The sequence below is a fragment of the Notolepis coatsorum genome, assembly GCF_963971535.1.
Source record: "Notolepis coatsorum genome assembly, chromosome: 10".
Taxonomy (NCBI): Eukaryota; Metazoa; Chordata; class Actinopteri; order Aulopiformes; family Paralepididae; genus Notolepis; species Notolepis coatsorum.
Window position 1 is genome coordinate 91,815,016 of NC_140174.1, and position 20,134 is coordinate 91,835,149.

Consider the following 20,134-nt stretch of genomic DNA (forward strand, 5'->3'; position numbering starts at 1 on the left):
TCTGTTAGCTTATGCTAGCTAGCCGGCTACCGCATGGAAACGGAGTAAAATTACGTTTAAACGTTATGTCGAGGTCATACAATACTACACTCGACACGAGGTTGGTTAACGTTACCAGCCCCGGAGAAATCTCTCTCTCTCTCTCTCTCTCTCTCTCTCTCTCTCTCTCTCTCTCTCTCTCTCTCTCTCTCTGAGGTTAACGTTACCAGCCCCGGAGAAATCTCTCTCTCTAATGAAAATTGTTGTAGTCATATATTTTAGTCTTATTAACTAAAATATTTTAACCAAATAAAAAGCAGCAGCACTATTGCATAACTAAGTCATGTTTGCTATGTATTTCTTTCTTTAGAGAGAAACAACGGGTTTTAAAAGTCTTATATTTCTCTTTTCTTATAGTACCAGAGAGAAGCTGAGGAGAATCGACCAGCAACAGCACAGCAGCCTACCCTACCAGCATTACTTGAACAACAAAGGAAGTATCATGCAAACTCAAAGGAAGCCAAGAAACTTAACAGGGCTGTAGCAGAGTACATATGCATGGATCAGGTCCCTGTCTATACTGTTGAGAAACATGGGTTCAGACAACTGCTTGGACAGTTAAATAACAAGTATTCCCTTCCTTCACGGAACCACTTCATGTCAACTGAAATCCCTGCCCTATATAATGAAACAAAAGACAAAATCATGGAGAGCCTTAGGGGGAAACCCTTATTTTCATGCACCACTGACTTGTGGACCAGCAGGGCCACGTCCACATTCATGGCAGTAACTCTGCAGTTTATTACAGAATCCTGGGACATGCAGAGCTGGTGTTTGGGCTGTGTTGGGCTGCACTCAGAGCACACGGGGGACAGTTTGAGAGAGGCGTTGGAGGAGATGGTACATGAAACATGGAAGCTGGACATGTCAAATATGGCTGGCAGTGGCATCACCACTGATAATGCCTCAAATAACAAGAAAGCATTTAAGCAGGACTTCACATGGGTCCCCTGCTTTGGGCACAACCTTCACCTAGCCATTAGCAAGGGTCTGGATATAGGCTGTGTGTCTGCAGCACTGTCGAGGCTGAGAAAGACAGTGTCTGCCTTCAGCAGGTCACCAAAGATGTCCCGACAGCTGAAGCAGAAGCAAAAAGAGTTGCAACTGCCTGAACACAAACTGATCCATGATGAGCCGACACGCTGGGACTCAGCGTATCAAATGGTGGCGAGATTTCTGGAACAGCAGCAAGCGGTCTGTTCAGTTCTAGCCGACGATCGGAAGAAATGGCACCTCATGCCTAAAGATTCAGACATTACAATTCTTGAGACTGTAAAAGATATATTGAGCCCTGTCAGCTCTTTCACTGATGCCCTTAGTGGTGAAAAGCACACCACACTCTCCTCTGTCCTGCCCCTAATTTGGAAGTTATCTTCAACTTTGACCATTGAGGAAAATGACAGCCTCCTCAAATGTGAACTTAAAGAAAATATTGGTACAGATCTCAACGAACGATATAACGACGTCGACGGGGCTCTGCAGCTGGTGTTGAACACAGCCACGTTTCTCGACCCAAGGTTCAAGGACAGTTTTGTTATGTTAAGAGACGAGGTAAATCTGATGGACACTCGCACTGAAACAGGAAGACAAACACCCGCTCCTCCTCCTCCATGTGCCACTGCCATGCAACCACTACCACTACCAGGCGTACCAGCGAAGAAAAGTAGAACGGATCTGAAGGGACTGTTAACCAGCATACAGGGGGAAAAGAAGGGTCAACATGGTGGTGGCGAGGATGCAGAGGACGCAGAGGCTGAACTAAAAAACGAGTTCACAATATATGAAAAGATGCCTGAACTCAGCGCAGGAGACGACCCACTCGCATGGTGGAGGACACATGAGAGAACTTTACCTCACCTTGCCCAGCTGGCGAAAAAGTATTTGTGCATCTCTGCTTCAAGCTCAGCTTCAGAACGTGTATTTAGTACGTCAGGGCTCATTTGCAGTCCAAGAAGGGCACGGCTTACAGAGGAGCACATTGACATGCTGGTGTTCCTAGCAAAAAATCTGAAAGTTGTAAAGAAACTTTAGGCTAGTACATTATTACACTACTTGCACCACCTTATGTGTGATTAGTCTGAGGCCGTTGAATAAGTGCACTACCTATTTAAAAAGAATTTAACTTGAAAATGCACTTTTTTTTTGTACTTGCACTTTAGTGCCTTTTGAATGTGTGCTTAATGCAAAAAAGTTTGAATTATTGTTTTAGTCATTCTGCTGTCTAAATGCCCTACCTCAAGAAGAATATTGTTTCATTTGCTAGTTGCTGGCTGCTACTTGAAAATGCATAAGATTGCAGTTTTTTTTTTACTTGAGGCCTTTATATAAGGTATGATAAGGTATAAGTACTAAGTAGGTATTGTGCATCGTTCGGTTCGAGTCCTACAGTTATCAGTACCCCCATCGTTCCTGACGTTATCTGGACGCTTATCCAGGCTGGTCAGACCCCTAGTGGTGATTGCATCCGAGGAGCTCCGGGTCAAGAGCGACTGGACCTGTATATTGGATTACTCTACCCGACGACGGCGAGCCTTCCACGGCTCTTATGCTTTATGTGTATCACTAGGTAATGTAGAAGGTATGAGAAGGTATTAGAAGGTGGTATGAGAAGGTATTAGTAGGTGGTATGAAGGTATTAGAAGTTGGTATGAGAAGGTATTAGTAGGTGTAGGTGGTATGAGAAGGTATGAGAAGGTGGTATGAGAAGGTATTAGAAGGTGGTATGAGAAGGTATTAGTAGGTGGTATGAGAAGGTATGAGAAGGTGGTATGAGAAGGTATTAGTAGGTGTAATGAGAAGGTATTAGAAGGTATTAGAAGGTGGTATGAGAAGGTATTAGAAGGTGGTATGAGAAGGTATTTGTAGGTGTAATGAGAAGGTATTAGAAGGTGGTATGAGAAGGTATTAGTAGGTGGTATGAGAAGGTGGTATGAGAAGGTATTAGAAGGTTGTATGAGAAGGTATGAGAAGGTGGTATTAGTAGGTGTAATGGTATGAGAAGGTAATGCACTACCTAAGAAGAACTTGACTTGAAAATGCATAAGATTGCACTTTTTTTCTTACCCTGCCTTTTGAATGTGTCCTTATTGTTTTCACTAATGCAAAAAAAAGTTTTAATTGTTTACTACTACTAGTACTAGTAATTTTGCTGTTGTGAAGTTATATATGTTACACATATAGCCCTCGCCCTGTTATCTTTATCAAAACTGTTACCAACTGTAATACAAACAGTTCAGTTTGTCAGGTACATGCAACACAGATTACAGTGAGTGTTTACATCTGTCTGCTTGAGAAAATACTATGTTCTAACTTCTGCATCTGCAATAAAAATGATTGAAGTGAGATGAACAGTTCTTTTTAAATGTGTGATCTAAAGATAAACAAAGGGTTTTAAAAGTGTTATATTTATCTTATCTTATAGTACCAGAGAGAAGCTGAGGAGAATCAACCAGCAACAAAAGCTAAATTTGTTTAAAAAGAAAAAAAAAAAAAAAAAATATATATATATAATTTTTATTTATTTTTTTGATATCGAAATGGTATCAAAGTATCGATACTTTTCAAGGTATCGTATCGAAGTCGAAATTCCAGTATCGTGACAACACTACCAGGGTAGGTTCTGTTTATAACCTTTATTTACCAGGGTAGGTTCTGTTCATAACCTTTATTTACCAGGGTAGGTTCTATTCATAACCTTTATTTACCAGGGTAGGTTCTGTGTATAACCTTTATTTACCAGGGTAGGTTCTGTGTCAGCGTTTCCGTTAGCCGGTAATTACCGGTATTTGACCGGCAAAATCTGTTGAAGTCCGACATATTTAATCTCTCTGGTCTTAATGTCCGGTGAAAATAATTCCCTGAGTCTAAGCACAATTTGATTATTTGAATTGTATTAAAATAGGCTAAAATTAAATAGCCTATGCGATGAACGAAACGATCATTACATTTGTTTCATCGTTGCTTCTAATAATGACAACGACGTTGTCAGCGAGAGCTTAGTGCTGGGTGTGCAAACTTTTGTGAAGCTGCAGAGCCGGAGCAGCAGCAGCACAATGCAGTAATCCAATTCAGCCATTTTCAATTCAATGTTGGGTGGGGGGCGCTGCTGAGCGGTCCCCAGATAGAGCCAGAAAACGGCTGAATCTGCTGCTCTGCATCGACATACTCTCGTAAATAAGTCATTGGGCGGTGGAGAGAGAGAGAGAGTCGTCATGCAAAGCCATGATAATGTTGCCGTCTCTCTCTGCCAAATTTCTCAGTTCTTCGCTTGATATAATTAATACAAATGTCCAATATAACGGAATTCGTTAGCTCATAAAAATGTGATTATAACAGACTGCTGTTTATTAATGTCGGGCGACTGCCCACAGACACCTATTTGATTTAAAGTCGGCAGCAGCACGGAGTCTCTGGACTTATTTTATTTGGAATATAATTACTGTATACGCAAAAGTAGCCTAGTTTTAAGTAAAAATATTATAAATCTACATGCCTTGATGATGTCATTCTTTTGTTTTGTTGTCCTTCTTTTGCCTATCAATTGTTTTTAAGCTCAATAAACTCTGACCGGAATTTCTCTCATTTGACCGGTAGATTGAAATCTACCGGACACTGAGGCCGGCAACAATTTTTTCTAACGGAAACCCTGGTGTGTGTGTGTGGTATTTACTGAGGATTGCCAGATAATGTTGATATTTAAATGTAAAAAAAATTATACAAAATAAATGTACATGATCATGCAACATAAATAAATTGTTGTACATATATATTATGTATATTTTTTGGCCGGTAAGAAATATGCTTGGCGTGTAGAATTTTCCCATCTACCCGCCACTGGCCGGTCAGAAAGTTAATTTCGTGCCCTGGTTGTATGGTTTGAAATGAATAAATGAATCTGAAACTGATACTTGTTTAGTTTAGGAATAGGGGGCAGGTAACTAGGGGTGCACCGAAAATTCGGCCACCGAAAGTTTTCGGCCGAAAATGGCCAAAAATGGCCTTTCGGCTTTTGGCCGAAAGAGTTTTTTCACCGAAAATATATCACCGAAACAGAAGCAACCTAACGCGTGTTGTTGTGATGATGTCATCAAAACGCGGATTCATTACATGCGCGCTGTGAGCTCTTCAGTCCTGCGTGATACTCCTCTTGGGACTCGGGAGCAATGCATCTCCTCGGGAGTCGCGCTGTTTCTACAGTATGTAAACTCCGCGCGCAACAAGTCCAATAAATGCGTCTTTAACATACTTTATCCTTATTTACTATATATATCACTTGAGTGATCTAATATGCATATTATTCAGAGCGAGAGGGGGAGGGATTGTTTCTCTCACATTGACGCTGTCTGTCCTGCGTGATACTCCTCTTGGGACTCGGGAGCAATGCATCTCCTCGGGAGTCGCGCTGTTTCTACAGTATGTAAACTCTGCGCGCAACAAGTCCAATAAATGCGTCTTTAACATACTTTATCCTTATTTACTATATATATATCACTGAGTGATCTAATATGCATATTATTCAGAGCGAGAGGGGGAGGGATTGTTTCTCTCACATTGACGCTGTCTACTGTGCCAAAGTCATCTGGGGACTAGAAAGGTGTGCTCAGTAGAGCACAGATGTCCGCCTCTCTCTCTCTTTCTCTCTCTCTCTGATTGATTGATTGAAAACTTTATTAACAGATTGCAGAATGGGTACATCAATACAGTACAGCTCAATACACACAATTGTTAAGGGGATGCAGACCAGAGAAAGACTTTCGTCTTGTTTACATCAGGGTCCCCCATTTTCAATTCATCAGGACATATATGACATACAGATAGACGTCTATCTATATACATTTATGACATACCAGATTTGCAAATACAGTACTGTTTGTGATACAAAAAGACTCATAATAGTGATTATTTATTATTTAAGTTAAGTTTAGCCATAATCATATATTTTTCCATAATCGGGTAGCTGAACAACATTGGTAAAAAAAAATTCTATTCTATGAATCATTTTCGGCCTTTCGGCTTTCGGTTTTCGGCCAACTGTTTCCTATTTTCGGTATCGGTTTCGGCCAAGAATTTCCCATTCGGTGCATCCCTACAGGTAACCATAAGATTTATTCTTCTTCCTGCTCCTTTTGCCCATGGTAGAACTGTATTTATGATTTTGTATGAAAACTGTATGATTGTATTGCTTCCATGTGGCAAATAAAAACTCTGAACCTGAATTTGTTGTGGTCCCAATTTATTCCAATAATATAAATACAATAAAATTTGCATTGAATAATAATAAAATATGACTAAAATAAAGATGACTATATACAGTTCTAAAAAGTGTGTAGTGCAGATAACCGGATCAGATATTATACTAGTATAACATTTAAATAACAAAATTGCTACGTACAGTTCCCCCCCAAAAATGTTCAGTTGTGTGATGTGCAACGAGCAATGTGCAAATATTTTGCAGTGGTGTCTATCTCGCATATAGATGCACTTCCATTGTACAGAATCCAGACCGGTTTCTCCCGTGTGGGTGGCCATCCCCGCTAATACTAAATAATAAAATAGACATAAAATTGAAATGTTAAAGTCCTGAGATAATGCAATACAATGTTAGCTACGAATTAAGGCACTGGGTCCTATGTACACTACTATACAATTAGAGGTGGGCATAGATTAATTTTTTTAATCTAGATTAATCTATCTGCAATCCTGGATTTAATCTAGTGTTCTACCCAAATAATGACCAGAAGTAAGTCCTTACTTTTTCTTTCCTCCTTATGTTTCTCAGGCCAGGTGGCCCATTACACCATGAGCCCATCTCCCGTTTCCAAAATGCATTACAGACTGTTTGAAAAAGCTGTTTTGCTATGATAATTGGTAATGAAATATCAAAATAATGTTCAATAAGATGTACTTGTGTTTAATAAGTTGTTTTATTCAGAAGTTAACACAAATAAATAATATTACCAGTACAGTACAGTATCTAGCACACTCTCAGGAGCAAAACAGAAAGAATCATTTCAAACTTGAACTATGTGACATGGCTTGAATCAACTGCTCCAGTGGAGTTGCTCAGTGGCCAATGGTGTCAACTGTGGTTGTACTGGGCAGCTCCCAGGTGTGAATGGAACTGTGTGAATGTGAAGCAGGGCGTTCCTGAAAAAGAGCATCTGTGCTCAGCGAACCTACCCTGGGTAAATAAAGGTAAAAAAATTTTTTTTTTGTTTTTTTTTTTTTTTTTTAGATTAATGCGTTAATTATATTATCGTGCAATACTAGTATAGCGTTAACGCAGCACGTTAACGCCGTTAACGGCCCAGCTCTAACAATATACAGTTTTTACTCTATATCCTTATTGTAACTGAGGGGTACAATTCCCTGACTGTATTAATCAAGTACTGATATCATTAATCACTACCGTCTATGTACTCCTGGCCAATACTGTACATAAGTATTTTAGATTAGAACACTCCAACAATAACACGGTTTTCCACACAAAATACTCGGTTAGAATATTTATTACATCAAAGGGAATATTGTTACATAATATACTTTGCTTAGATTGCGCTTATAAGGCAAATAGAATGTGCAGGCAAATCAAATGGTGAATATTAAGGATTATCTCTATGGTTATTCTGGGATAGGGGGTACTACCGGTTGTAAGCCAGCAGAGGGAGGCAAAGCTCTAGGCAAGTCAATGGTTCACGGAGGCGATGTCATCCCTGGAGCAGCGGGGAGAGGCAACCTGGTCCCAGGATGCGCGCCGTGTAGGTGAGAGCCGTGGTGCCTCTGGTGCGACAGAAGCGGGCTCGAGTGATGTCCCCACGGGCTGGAGATCCCACAGCAGTGGGTGTAGGCGGTTCTCTGCTTCCAGCAGCTTAGTGAAGAATGAAGAATAATAATCCTTGCCGGAGAAGTGGCACTGCGGGCGGGGTGTAAATCCCCCGTGGTGCTGCTGCTCCGGTGCAAATCCTCCGGTGCGGTAATGCACGGTTAAACTTGACGTTACTATACTATTAGCACGGGCAATAAGTGCTCTATGTCGACGCACAATTACTCACTCCACGTGGTCTTTGACTCGTAATGAAGGTTTACTAATAAAATAGAGAACGATACGACAAACAGACGTATTTAGGATAACACGAGACTATATTGGGGCCATGCGAGCCCTGCTCTGCCCACGTTGCGTAGTGGGTGAGACGTTGCTTGGGTAACTGAACCAGACTGAACTGAAGGCGAACTGAGAAGGAACTGCAAGGGGAGTTCTGTATTCGCCGCGCTATATTTATATATGCGGGGGGTAAACGATGGTGCCAGCCTGCTCACTGTCTCGTAGCCTTGGGCGAAAGCGGGCATGTTTGGGCAAGTCCTGGCGGTAGCTTTTAAGTCAGCTCGAGGGGGTAAGGCTTTACTCGGTACCTGGCGCCAGGGGATCGCTTCCAATAGGGGAACGAATATTATGGTCTGTCCTGTAGACTAAAGGGATATTCAGTGCATATTGTACAAGGAATATACAAGGGATATCAAACGATATGCAGATATTATACATGGGATCTCAGGCAATAAATATATATATTCGGTTTAATCTGACCCTTTGTAACAGCCGCCCCCTAATTAGTCCCACCTAATTAGCTAAGCAGGGACAGATTAACCGCACTGTCCACTACTCAATGTCTGTGAGGGGTCGGTCAGTTCACAAAGTCAGGGGTCATGGTCGTCATTAGGCAAGTCGGGGAGCCTTGGCGACTCTATCAGCCTCGCCACGGGTCGGTTGTAGATCCGCCCTTGGCCGAGCACTTCTGCCACTCTGACCTTTCCGTCGGCACCAGTGGTCACTTTGCTTACGCGGCCGGCCGGCCACGCAGCTCGGGGTGGTGACTGGTCTATGGTCATGACGACTGGACGGGATGAAGGGGGGCTTAGGAGGAAGCGGGCCTGAGACTGCTTTGATCTGGGCTTGGCTGTGCTTTCTCCTCCTCCGTCTGTTTCTCTTGTTCGCTCTGTACCCCGTGTGAGGAGGGGCCGGTCCCGGCCGCCCCGTCAAGGAGTCGCTTGGGGTGCTGGGTTCGAGGTCAGCTACGTCTGGAGCGCAGCTGAGGGGGGTGGAGTTCCGAACTCCCTCTGGTACCCACGGTTCTCTCACGGGCCTCTCGCTTAATGTCAATAGCCTCTGCTGTATGGGGGAGAGGCCGGTGTCTTCTTCTGTCTCTCTGGAGTGGAGGCAACTAGTGGCTGCTGTTCGGTTGAGAGATTTAGCGAGGGGGCCTTGCAATGTCCATCCTAGGCGGGTCTCGACTGCTGCAGGACAGCCTCGGGTTCCGGTATGGACCCGGTCTATCGGGACGATGAGGTCTGCATGGTCGGAGCCTATCAGCAGGGTCGGGGTGGCGCCGTCTATAAGCGGGATAGGTAGTTGACGCAGGTGCACACACTTATCCATCAGCTGTGGGATGGGGTAGGTGTACTGTGATAGTCCTATTTCTTGGCTGGTGAAAGCATTTGTGATCTTGTACCGTCGCTCTGGCTGCCCGCTTGCTGCGATAGTGAAGGAGACATTCTCGCCCTTTATCGTCTTTAAATCTCTTCTTATTGTCCGAATCGTCATTTGGTTCTCGCTCCCCCGCAGTCCCAGCTGGGCTGCAGCGGACGCGAGCAGAAGGGTCTTCTCTGACCCGTCATCAAGGACGGCGTAAGTGTCCATGACTTTGTCCCCGTGGCTCAGGAGCACTCTGACCACTTTGAGGAGCACACGGGGGGTCTCGCTGTGCTGGTCAATGTGGAGCACTCCTGTCTCGGGTGGTGACGTAGACTCTATATGGTACGAGTCGCACCTTGTCCGCCAGTGTCTGCCGTAGCAGTCGGGACACCAGGGAGCGGTCTGGTGGAACTTTGGTTCTGGTGCCACCGCCTCGGCATGGTACATGACCGCGACGGGCCCACTCGGTTGTCCTGGGTGACGCTTGTTGATGTCGTGCAGGACCTCCAGGTGGGTGCCACCGCACCTGCTGCACTTTTTCTTCAGGTGGCACTCAGCTGCTAGGTGGCTGCGCGCGCAGCGGAAGCAGCGGCGGTGGTCCTTGACCCACTGGCTCACATCATCCGTGGTCAGCTTCTTGAAATCTTCGCACTGATGGAGCCGATGTTCTCCCTCACAGTACTGGCACTCAATCTTCCACTGGTCCTCTTTCGTCGAGGGGGTGTTGTGGTTGGAGTGCTGCGGTACTGCTTCGGCTTGGTGCATAACAGTCACCGATCTTCTTCCATCATTTATTCTCCTGGGTCCCTCACTGGAGCTTGGCGTGCTCCGCCCGAAGGTGTCCAGTCGTAAGCTGCTGACCTCTCTCGCCAGGAAGTCGGCCAGATCAAGGAGGGATGGCTCGGGGCCGTCGGGGTCGCGGTAGTCCCTCTGCCGCCGAAAGCGCTCCTGTCTTGCGGGTGGCAGCTTCTCCAAAATCCTCTCAACGTTAGAGTTGGCGTATAGCTCATGCCTGCCCTTCTCCCGTTGCGCTCCCAGCATCCCCACCAGGGACTGCACTTTGATTGACAGGTCGTCTAGTGAGCGATTGTCTGTGGCTGGGGGTAGGCGGTCAATATGCCTTATCTCTTCTATTACGTAATCCCATATACGTCCATATCTCTGGTCCAGCGCTGCAAGGGCCGCTGTGTATGGGGTCGTAGAGGTAGCATAGGCTAGCGCTATATTGTGCGCTCGCGGTACTTTCAGGTGCTTCAGTAATATTGCATACTTGTGGCGTTCACCAGTGACATCCACCATCATTGTCTCTAGGCACATCCGGAGCTCCGTGTACTGTGCTCGAGTCTCATAGGCGAAGTCGGGAAATGACGGCGTGGCAATGTATGATGTCATGGATGACTGGCACATCGGTGAGCGTTGGGGGAGAGGCCTCCTAGGCGAGTCTCCTCTTGCATGTCGTCTTGGGCTGGTACTTGGTGGGTACCGAAGGTCGGGTACCCAGGTGCTGTTCCGCGGGGCTGACGGTGAGTTGAGTCGGGGGTTTGTAGCGCAGGGCCTCGGGGCTGACTTCTGGGCTGTACTGGACCTCCTGGTCCTGAGTACGTTGCTGCTGGTCGGCGCTGTACTGGGCCTCCTGGGCCAGAGTACGTTGCTGCTGGTCGGCTTGACACTCCTCATCCTCATCCTCCTCTTCCTCTGCTAGGACCTGGAGTCGTCTGTTCAGTCTCTCGGCGTGGTCCGGTTCCGTTACCCGGTTGCTAGGTCTCGTATGGACCGGCTGGGGAGGGGGTTCAGAGACGTGGGCAGGCTCCTCCTGTTGGCGGGGTCCCGGGTCGCTTCGTCGGGTAGGGGAATGTGTCCTAGACCCGTGTCTTGACGACCTCTGAGAGCTCCGTGCGGAGTGAGGGGGTGTCGCCATGGCAACCAGTTTGTCCATCAGCTCCGCCTGCAGCCGGTCGCGCTCTGCCTCGCGCCGGGCATGGGCTGCGTCGCGCGCTGCTTCGCGCTGGGCATTGGCGGCGTCGCGCTGCGCATTGGCGCTGGCCTGGGCAGCGTCGCGCTGTGCGTTGGCGACGTCGCGCTGGGCATTGGCGCTGGCATGGGCAGCGTGGAGCTGTGCATTTGCGACATCGGCGCGGCTTCTCTCGACGTCGCGCTGGGCATTGGCGCTGGCATGGGCGGCGTGGAGCTGTGCATTTGCGACGTCGGCGCGGCTTCTCTCGATGTTCTCTTCTGTCTGGAGGCGTCTGGTCTCCAGCCTTATTCGGTCGTCCTCGCTCCTTTGTTGCGCCTGGAAGCGCTCTCGCTCACCTGCGTAATGTTCGCGCTCGCACGTCTGTTGCGCTTGAAGTCGATCGCGTTCGGTGGAGGCTGCCAGGGTGGCGATGAGTGCTTGCGCCAGCATCTTGTCCGCCTCGCTGGGGGAAGACGCCGTTCGGGGCGATCGGCTCCCGGCAGTACTGGTTGGAGATCCGTTCTCCGGTTGCGTACCGAGGAGATCCGTCTCCTGGGTGCGCGTCTCTTTAGGGTTGTCTTCCTCCCGGAGCTGACCGGGGGCTATTTCTTCGGTATTGTCTGGGGGTAAAGTCGTGTCAGTTCCCTCCTGGTCCCCACCGTGAGCTTGGTCAGTTACATTAGCACCCACTAGGGCCTCTGTGGTCGGGGTAACCTGGTCGTTAAGGTCAGACATAATTTTACTTTCTACTTTTTCCGCGTTTAACTTCCCTTTAAAGCTAGGTATTGGACTGACAGAGTATGCCTCTAGGTAGGGAGGTGGCTGTCGTCTGCGCTGCGGGCGATCTAGCTTAGGAGAACCGTTTGTGGAGTGTTCGTCATCGGCATTATTATATTAATATTACGCTAATTATTATCTCCGGCTCGAAGGACCAATTGTAACTGAGGGGTACAATTCCCTGACTGTATTAATCAAGTACTGATATCATTAATCACTACCGTCTATGTACTCCTGGCCAATACTGTACATAAGTATTTTAGATTAGAACACCAACAATAACACTGTTTTCCACACAAAATACTCGGTTAGAATATTTATTACATCAAAGGGAATATTGTTACATAATATACTTTGCTTAGATTGCGCTTATAAGGCAAATAGAATGTGCAGGCAAATCAAATGGTGAATATTAAGGATTATCTCTATGGTTATTCTGGGATAGGGGGTACTACCGGTTGTAAGCCAGCAGAGGGAGGCAAAGCTCTAGGCAAGTCAATGGTTCACGGAGGCGATGTCATCCCTGGAGCAGCGGGGAGAGGCAACCTGGTCCCAGGATGCGCGCCGTGTAGGTGAGAGCCGTGGTGCCTCTGGTGCGACAGAAGCGGGCTCGAGTGATGTCCCCACGGGCTGGAGATCCCACAGCAGTGGGTGTAGGCGGTTCTCTGCTTCCAGCAGCTTAGTGAAGAATGAAGAATAATAATCCTTGCCGGAGAAGTGGCACTGCGGGCGGGGTGTAAATCCCCCGTGGTGCTGCTGCTCCGGTGCAAATCCTCCGGTGCGGTAATGCACGGTTAAACTTGACGTTACTATACTATTAGCACGGGCAATAAGTGCTCTATGTCGACGCACAATTACTCACTCCACGTGGTCTTTGACTCGTAATGAAGGTTTACTAATAAAATAGAGAACGATACGACAAACAGACGTATTTAGGATAACACGAGACTATATTGGGGCCATGCGAGCCCTGCTCTGCCCACGTTGCGTAGTGGGTGAGACGTTGCTTGGGTAACTGAACCAGACTGAACTGAAGGCGAACTGAGAAGGAACTGCAAGGGGAGTTCTGTATTCGCTGCGCTATATTTATATATGCGGGGGGTAAACGATGGTGCCAGCCTGCTCACTGTCTCGTAGCCTTGGGCGAAAGCGGGCATGTTTGGGCAAGTCCTGGCGGTAGCTTTTAAGTCAGCTCGAGGGGGTAAGGCTTTACTCGGTACCTGGCGCCAGGGGATCGCTTCCAATAGGGGAACGAATATTATGGTCTGTCCTGTAGACTAAAGGGATATTCAGTGCATATTGTACAAGGAATATACAAGGGATATCAAACGATATGCAGATATTATACATGGGATCTCAGGCAATAAATATATTCGGTTTAATCTGACCCTTTGTAACACTTATACTATACTTGCTATTTTATAAACTATACTATCACAACAGTTATTTCCTTAAAGTGACCTTTATTTTCCTCATTCCTTTAAAGTGTCCTTTCCATTGTGTTTAAAGTGACAGTTTGTGTGTGAGCGAATACAGAATGTGTGTGCTCATGTGTACTTGTTGTGTGTGGAGAGTTCAATGTTCTGATGGCCTGGGGCCTGGGAAGAAGCTGAGCCTTAGTCTCTCTGTTCTTGCTGTGTTTGTGCGTAGGCACTTGCCTGACCGCAGCAGCTTGAACAGGCTCTTGTTGGGGTGGTGTGGGTCTTTCATTATTCTGCAGGCTCTGGATTTGCACCTCCTATTGTATAAGTCCTGCATGGGTGGTAGTGCAATACCTGTATTATGCTCTGCTGAGCGCACCACTCTCTGTAGGGCCTTTCTGTCCTGGGCCGTGCTGTTTCTAAACCAGGCAGTGATGTTTCCAGTCAGAATGCTCTCTACAGCCCTGGAATAGAAGGAGTGGAGTATCTTCCCCGATACTCTGAACTTCCTTAATAGTCTCCGAGTAGATCTTGGTTGGACATTCTGTCGCCTCACTACCCAGGAGTGTGGCTCAGCGGAGTAGCAATACAATCATCAAATTTGCTGACGACACAGTGGTGGTGGGCCTGATCTCTGCCAACGACGAGAGGGCCTACCTGGAAGAGGTCAAGGTCCTGGCGGGATGGTGCCAGGATAACAGCCTCTCCCTGAACGTCAGCAAAACAAAGGAGATGATTGTGGACTTCAGGAGGTCGGGGGTCAAGGACTACAGCCCCCTCAGCATCGACGGGGCACCGGTTGAGAGAGTCAACAGCTTTAAGTACCTCGGAGCCTACATATCCGAGGACTTGACATGGACCACACACATTGACAGTGTTGTGAAGAAGGCACGACAACGCTTATACTTCCTCAGGCGCCTAAGGAAGTTCCAAGTCAGTCAGAAGATCCTTAAGAACTTCTACTCATGTACAATAGAGAGCATCTTGACTGGCAACATCACCTCCTGGTTTGGGAATAGCACTGCACAAGACCGAAGCAGACTACAAAGAGTGACACGTTCAGCCGAACGCACAATTGGAGGGGGGCTCCCCACCCTCCAGAACATTTACAACAAGCGTTGCAAGGGCAAGGCTAAGAGAATCATTAAAGACTCCAGTCACCCGAACAACTGCCTCTTTGAACTGCTGCGGTCAGGCAAGCGATACCGGAGTCTCAAGGCGAGCACAGAAAGACTCAGAAGAAGCTTCTATCCCCAGGCCATCAGACTGCTAAACGAACAATGAACACTACAACAACAACCACCAAACGCACATAGCACACACATCCACACGCACACACTCACTTTAAACAGACACACTGTAGCACCCACTCCACACACTTTATAGCACACACCCACTTTAAACAAACACACTGTAGCACCCACTCCCCACACTTTATATTTATTGATGAAGGATTGCACTACAACTCGTACACCTTACTGTAAATTGTACCTAAATTGTACCTCATCCCATTTCTGCTTTGCACTATATAGTACTGTACATTAGTACACTGCATAGTATTGTATATTATATGGTAACTCAGAACATTGTACATATGTCTATACCGAACACTGTGACCTCATTTTCTTCTTCTAAATTACATGCTATACTATGTTATTTGATACTATCTTGTCTAGCACAGTCTCTGGAGCGTAACAGTAAGAAGCATTTTGTATGAAAGTATTCTGTACTTCTGTATGACAACTATTAAAGAAACTTGAATTAGAAATGGTAGGAGTTTACTTCAGTCATGTTTTTGACTTGGCTTTGGCTGTGGCTATGCTGAGGTTGCGATAAGTTAACCCCTGCCATCATCTTTGCTCCAGCCACCCTTTGGTCATATTGAGTGTTTTCATAGTTGGGACATTTTCAGTGAAGATGATTCCATGCACTCGCTGATGGAACTATACAAGCCTACAGTATAATTTCACTACCCCATGTCCACTACTAGTGGCTCAGGAGGTAGAGCGGCCGTCTGGTAATCGGAAGGTTCCCCGTTCAATTCCCACTCCTCCCGGGCAGCATGTCGAAGTGTCCTTGAGCAAGACACTTAACCCTTAATTGCTCTGCTGTGAATGTGAGTTAATGGGTCAAATGTGAGGAACAAACATTTTAAAGCGCTATATAAATTTACCATTTACTCTAGTAAAGTGACTCTTTTCACTGGACGGACCGAGGGGAGTCAGTTATGTTAGTGTTGCTTTAGGAATACAAAAGCCTTAACCTACATCTTTCTTTCCCCCAGGAATCTTTGCCTATCTGAACTACCACGTGCCACGCACACGCCGTGAGATCCTTGAGATTCTGCTCAAAGGCCTGCAACGTCTGGAGTACCGCGGCTATGACTCTGCTGGTGAGTAGGGCCGGGGGGAAATCTACATTGAATAATTTCATTTCAATCAATTCGATTCTTAAAATCCCAAGATGGATCTTTTAATGCCTTTTTTCAGTGGATGTGTGAAGACTTGTTATCCCTCCCGTCCCGCAGACGTCTCTGTCTGAACTACTACAGAAACTCTGTTGACCAAATTACATTCTTTCACAACAATGTGGCAGGTACCTGGCTCTCCGCAACCAGTGGCATCAAGCCTAATGTAATCAATATATCATACCAATTGAATTGAATTAAATCGAATCGGGACCTCTGTGAATCGAAAATCTAATTGAATCAGGTAATTGGTGACTACAAATAACAAACTCAGCAAGACCGACGGCTTCTCAGTTACAGTGGGTGACAATATTGTCACAAGGAAAGATGAAATTACCTACCTGGGTTCCATCCTAGAGGCAAATCTTTCCTGTGACAAAATGGCATCCAATGTAATCAAAAAAGTCAACCAACGAACTCTATTCTTGTACCGGATATCCTCTCTGGTAAACAAGAATACCCTGAAGACTCTGGCAGGAGCACTCATTCAAGGGTACTACGACTATGCTTGCACCTCATGGTACCAAAGCACCTCAAAGGCGCTAAAAACAAAATTACAAACATCTCAAAACAAACTGGTCAGACTATGGCTTAGAGTAGACGACAGAGTACAGCAACTTGCAATGGGCCTGGTCTACAAGATACACTACACGACCAAGGTACCCATGTACATGTCAAAATACTTCCCAAAGGTCAGTGAATACCACGATCACAACACCAGAGGGAGCTCCACAAATCATGTTAAACCCAGATTCGGCTCAAACAAGGGACTAAACACGTTTCGCAATTATGCCACATCAATGTGGAACGCCCTACCCAAAGCTGTAAAGGAATGTGAATCACTACCCACTTTCAAAACCACTCTCAAAGAACACCTACGGGGCGGTCAGGTGGCGTAGCGGAGATTGCGTTCGTCACCAACGCCGGAGATGCTGGATTTGCCTATTCGAATCCAGCTCCCGGCGTTGCTATCAGCTTGGCTGGCCGCTCACACTAATACAATTGGCAGTATTAGAGGGTGGGAAAGCTGAAGGGTGGGTCCTGGGCGTTGTGGACAGCGACCCCTACAGTTCGGTCGGGGCGCCTGCTCAGCAAGGGTAGGATCTAGGGAGAGATAGTGTGGCCTCCCACATGCTACACTCTCCCCGGTGAGAATCTGCGCGGCCAGGCTGGCCTGCCCCAGGCTGCACATGCGTCGGAGGAAAGCATGTGACAGTCTCCGGTCTCTCGGACCAACAGTAGGGGAAAGTGCGCAACAACCAGGAAGGGTGGGATGGGAGAAAAATCGGGAAAAAGAGGGGGAAAAAGATAATAATAATGTTCTCGCAAACATCTTGAGCATCGATTGATTGAAAATTGTATAACAGATTGCAGAACGGGTTCAATACAGTACAGCTCAATACACACAATTGTTAAGGGGATGCAGACCAGAGAAAGACTTTTGTCTTGTTTACATCAGGGTCCCCCATTTTCAATTCATCATAACATATGACATACAGATGATAGACAGTACTGCTACATCTATACATTTATGACCTACCAGACGAAGAAACTGTACACTGGAGGAGGTTGGTAGGTATGAGGTTGGTAGGTGGGGTGGAGGGGGGGGTTGGGTAGGTGGGGTGGGGGGTGGAAACTGTACATTGGAGGTGGTGGTGGGGGGGGGTTGGGTAACTGTACATTGGATTATCGACGAAACCTTACTTGGTCCCAAGAAGAGGGTCTCGACAGTGGTTTCCTCATCACTTGGCCAAAGTGGTCACACTTTGAATTACAAACCAAGGCAAGCTGTACATACGACGTACGCATTAGCAAAGGACGGTGTAACTGCTACCATAGTTTATTTTTGATGCAAGCCGAATTATATGATATATTATATAATTATATGATGATATCCTTGCTTTTCATTTAGGTGTGGGAATCGATGGTGGAAACAGCAAGGACTGGGAAGCCAATGCCAAGTCCATCCAGCTGATCAAGCAGCGAGGAAAAGTCAAGGCTCTCGACGACGAGATCCACAGTAAGCATCTTCGAGGGGTTTCAGTACCTCTATCTGTCAATCATGTACATCTGTCAGCATTTAGATTATGTGATTTTAAACTAAATGAAAATAATCAAGCATTAGGGAATTACACGTCTTTGATATTCAATTTATTTATACATTTTATAATATAAAGATGTCTGTTGTCTTTTGGGTACACAGAGCAACAGGATGTTGACCTGGAGGTGGAATTTGATGTCCACCTTGGCATCGCTCACACACGCTGGGCCACCCACGGTGCTCCCAGCCCGATCAACAGCCACCCACAGAGATCTGACAAAGGCAATGGTTAGTTATGCCACGTTTTAACCCAAAGTACCCGGAACCTTTAGTCCCAGGAACTACCTTTTTTAAGGAACTAAAAGGTTTGTTCAGCCCATTGTTGTCTGCCTTTCAACCGCAGTAGAAAGATCCATGAAAATTAAACTGATTAGTCCGCTGACATATGAAAAAGGTCTCAATCGGGCATGCCAGTGTCTCAATAATGGTTAACTATACTAGAACACGAAGGACTGTTTTCTCTGATCAGATCTTTGTGACCACGGGTTAAATGAACAGACCAATATTCCCGGCATACACTTTTGCCATATATTCACATATATTTGTCCCTGAACTGGAACGTGCAACAACATTGATAAGGTTAGGTGTGACATGTGCATTTCTTGGTTGATAAGACCACTGTGGCTTGCCTGGCTTGTGAAATTCAGATCAAACACTGTCAAACTAGGCATTACAGATCAAATATGAATTAAGATCCAGCAATTGCATATCCTATTTCTTGCCTTAAATGGTGTCAAACTTATTTTTGTGGACCGTTTAGGTGGTTGTATTCTCTCATTCCCCGGTCAGTGCTCCTTCCCCGGAGACAAACAGTGGCTGGGCGTGTAGTGAGAAAGCAATGTGGTGATGGCAGTTTCAAAGCATTTCCTGGTTAATAACAACATGAGAAATGAGAATGCAAACATGTTAAAAAATAATTGCACACAAAAAATGCCAAATTCTTGCTTTTAATACTTACCGGTAACCTACAAACATGAAACTTCTGACATAATATTGAAAAATAAAAAAATATTGTTTTTGTGCATAAATCACTATACCCTGAATTCAAAAAAGAAAAAAACAACCTTACTGTGTTTTACTATGCTACTTTGTCTCTACTACTATCTACTATACCAGTGGTTCTCAAACTTTTTACACCAAGTACCACCTGAGAACGTAGCTGGCTCTCCAAGTACCACCATATGACCGGCGTTAAAATACAGTCTATTCAGCTATGCACAGTTCACGCAGGAGGCAAATGTATTCCTAATACCATTATTTATTGTTAACTTTTGTCAGACACACAATGTACAAAGGGATAGCACTAGAACTAGCAAACGCTTCCACACAACTCATACAATGCAAGGGGCATTGAGAACATAATAACTAACATTCTCAAATGTACTTAATTCTCTCTCTATCTCTCACACAGCAAGCAATTGTCCGTCATTCTCTCTCTCTCTCACACACACACACACACACACACACACACACACACACACACACACACATTTAGTTAGAAAAACTTAATTTCCTGCATTCTGGTGCAGGTATTTTTGAATTTTTACCCTTTAAATGCCAGTGTTTGTGATGGGCATCACAAATTATTGTAAAAAAGAAAAGAAAACACATATTCAATACATTTTTGAATGTTTACCCTTTAAATGCCAGTTTGTGTGATGGCATCACAAATTATTGTAAAAAAAACACAAAGTTAAATATTTTCAATATATCAAATGCAAAGTACATTTTTCTGGGGGGGATTATTACAGGCTAGGCATGTGTCAATGATTAGCAGCAACACAGATTTTGATGTATTTTTTGTAATGTCAGATTTAACACCAACTCTTTTCAGAAAAGTGGGAGTACTTCATTTTTTATCTGACATTACAAAAAAATCTAAAAATAAATGGTTATGATCAGGGCTGAA

General features: G+C 45.5%; 1 protein-coding gene across 2 annotated transcripts in view; it reads left to right on the top strand.

Moving 5' to 3' along the window:
- LOC311235944 (glutamine--fructose-6-phosphate aminotransferase [isomerizing] 1) overlaps positions 1–20,134 on the top strand; it is a 77,164-nt gene that overhangs the window by 11,988 nt on the left and 45,042 nt on the right. Inside the window, exons 2-4 of one of the 2 annotated variants that reach the window (XM_084323483.1) lie at positions 15,942–16,049; positions 18,037–18,144; positions 18,319–18,453. In XM_084323483.1, the coding sequence (XP_084179609.1) occupies positions 15,942–16,049; positions 18,037–18,144; positions 18,319–18,453 (351 nt within the window). The remainder of the gene's footprint in view (positions 1–15,941; positions 16,050–18,036; positions 18,145–18,318; positions 18,454–20,134) is intronic. The other variant, XM_084323484.1, reaches the window with a different exon arrangement.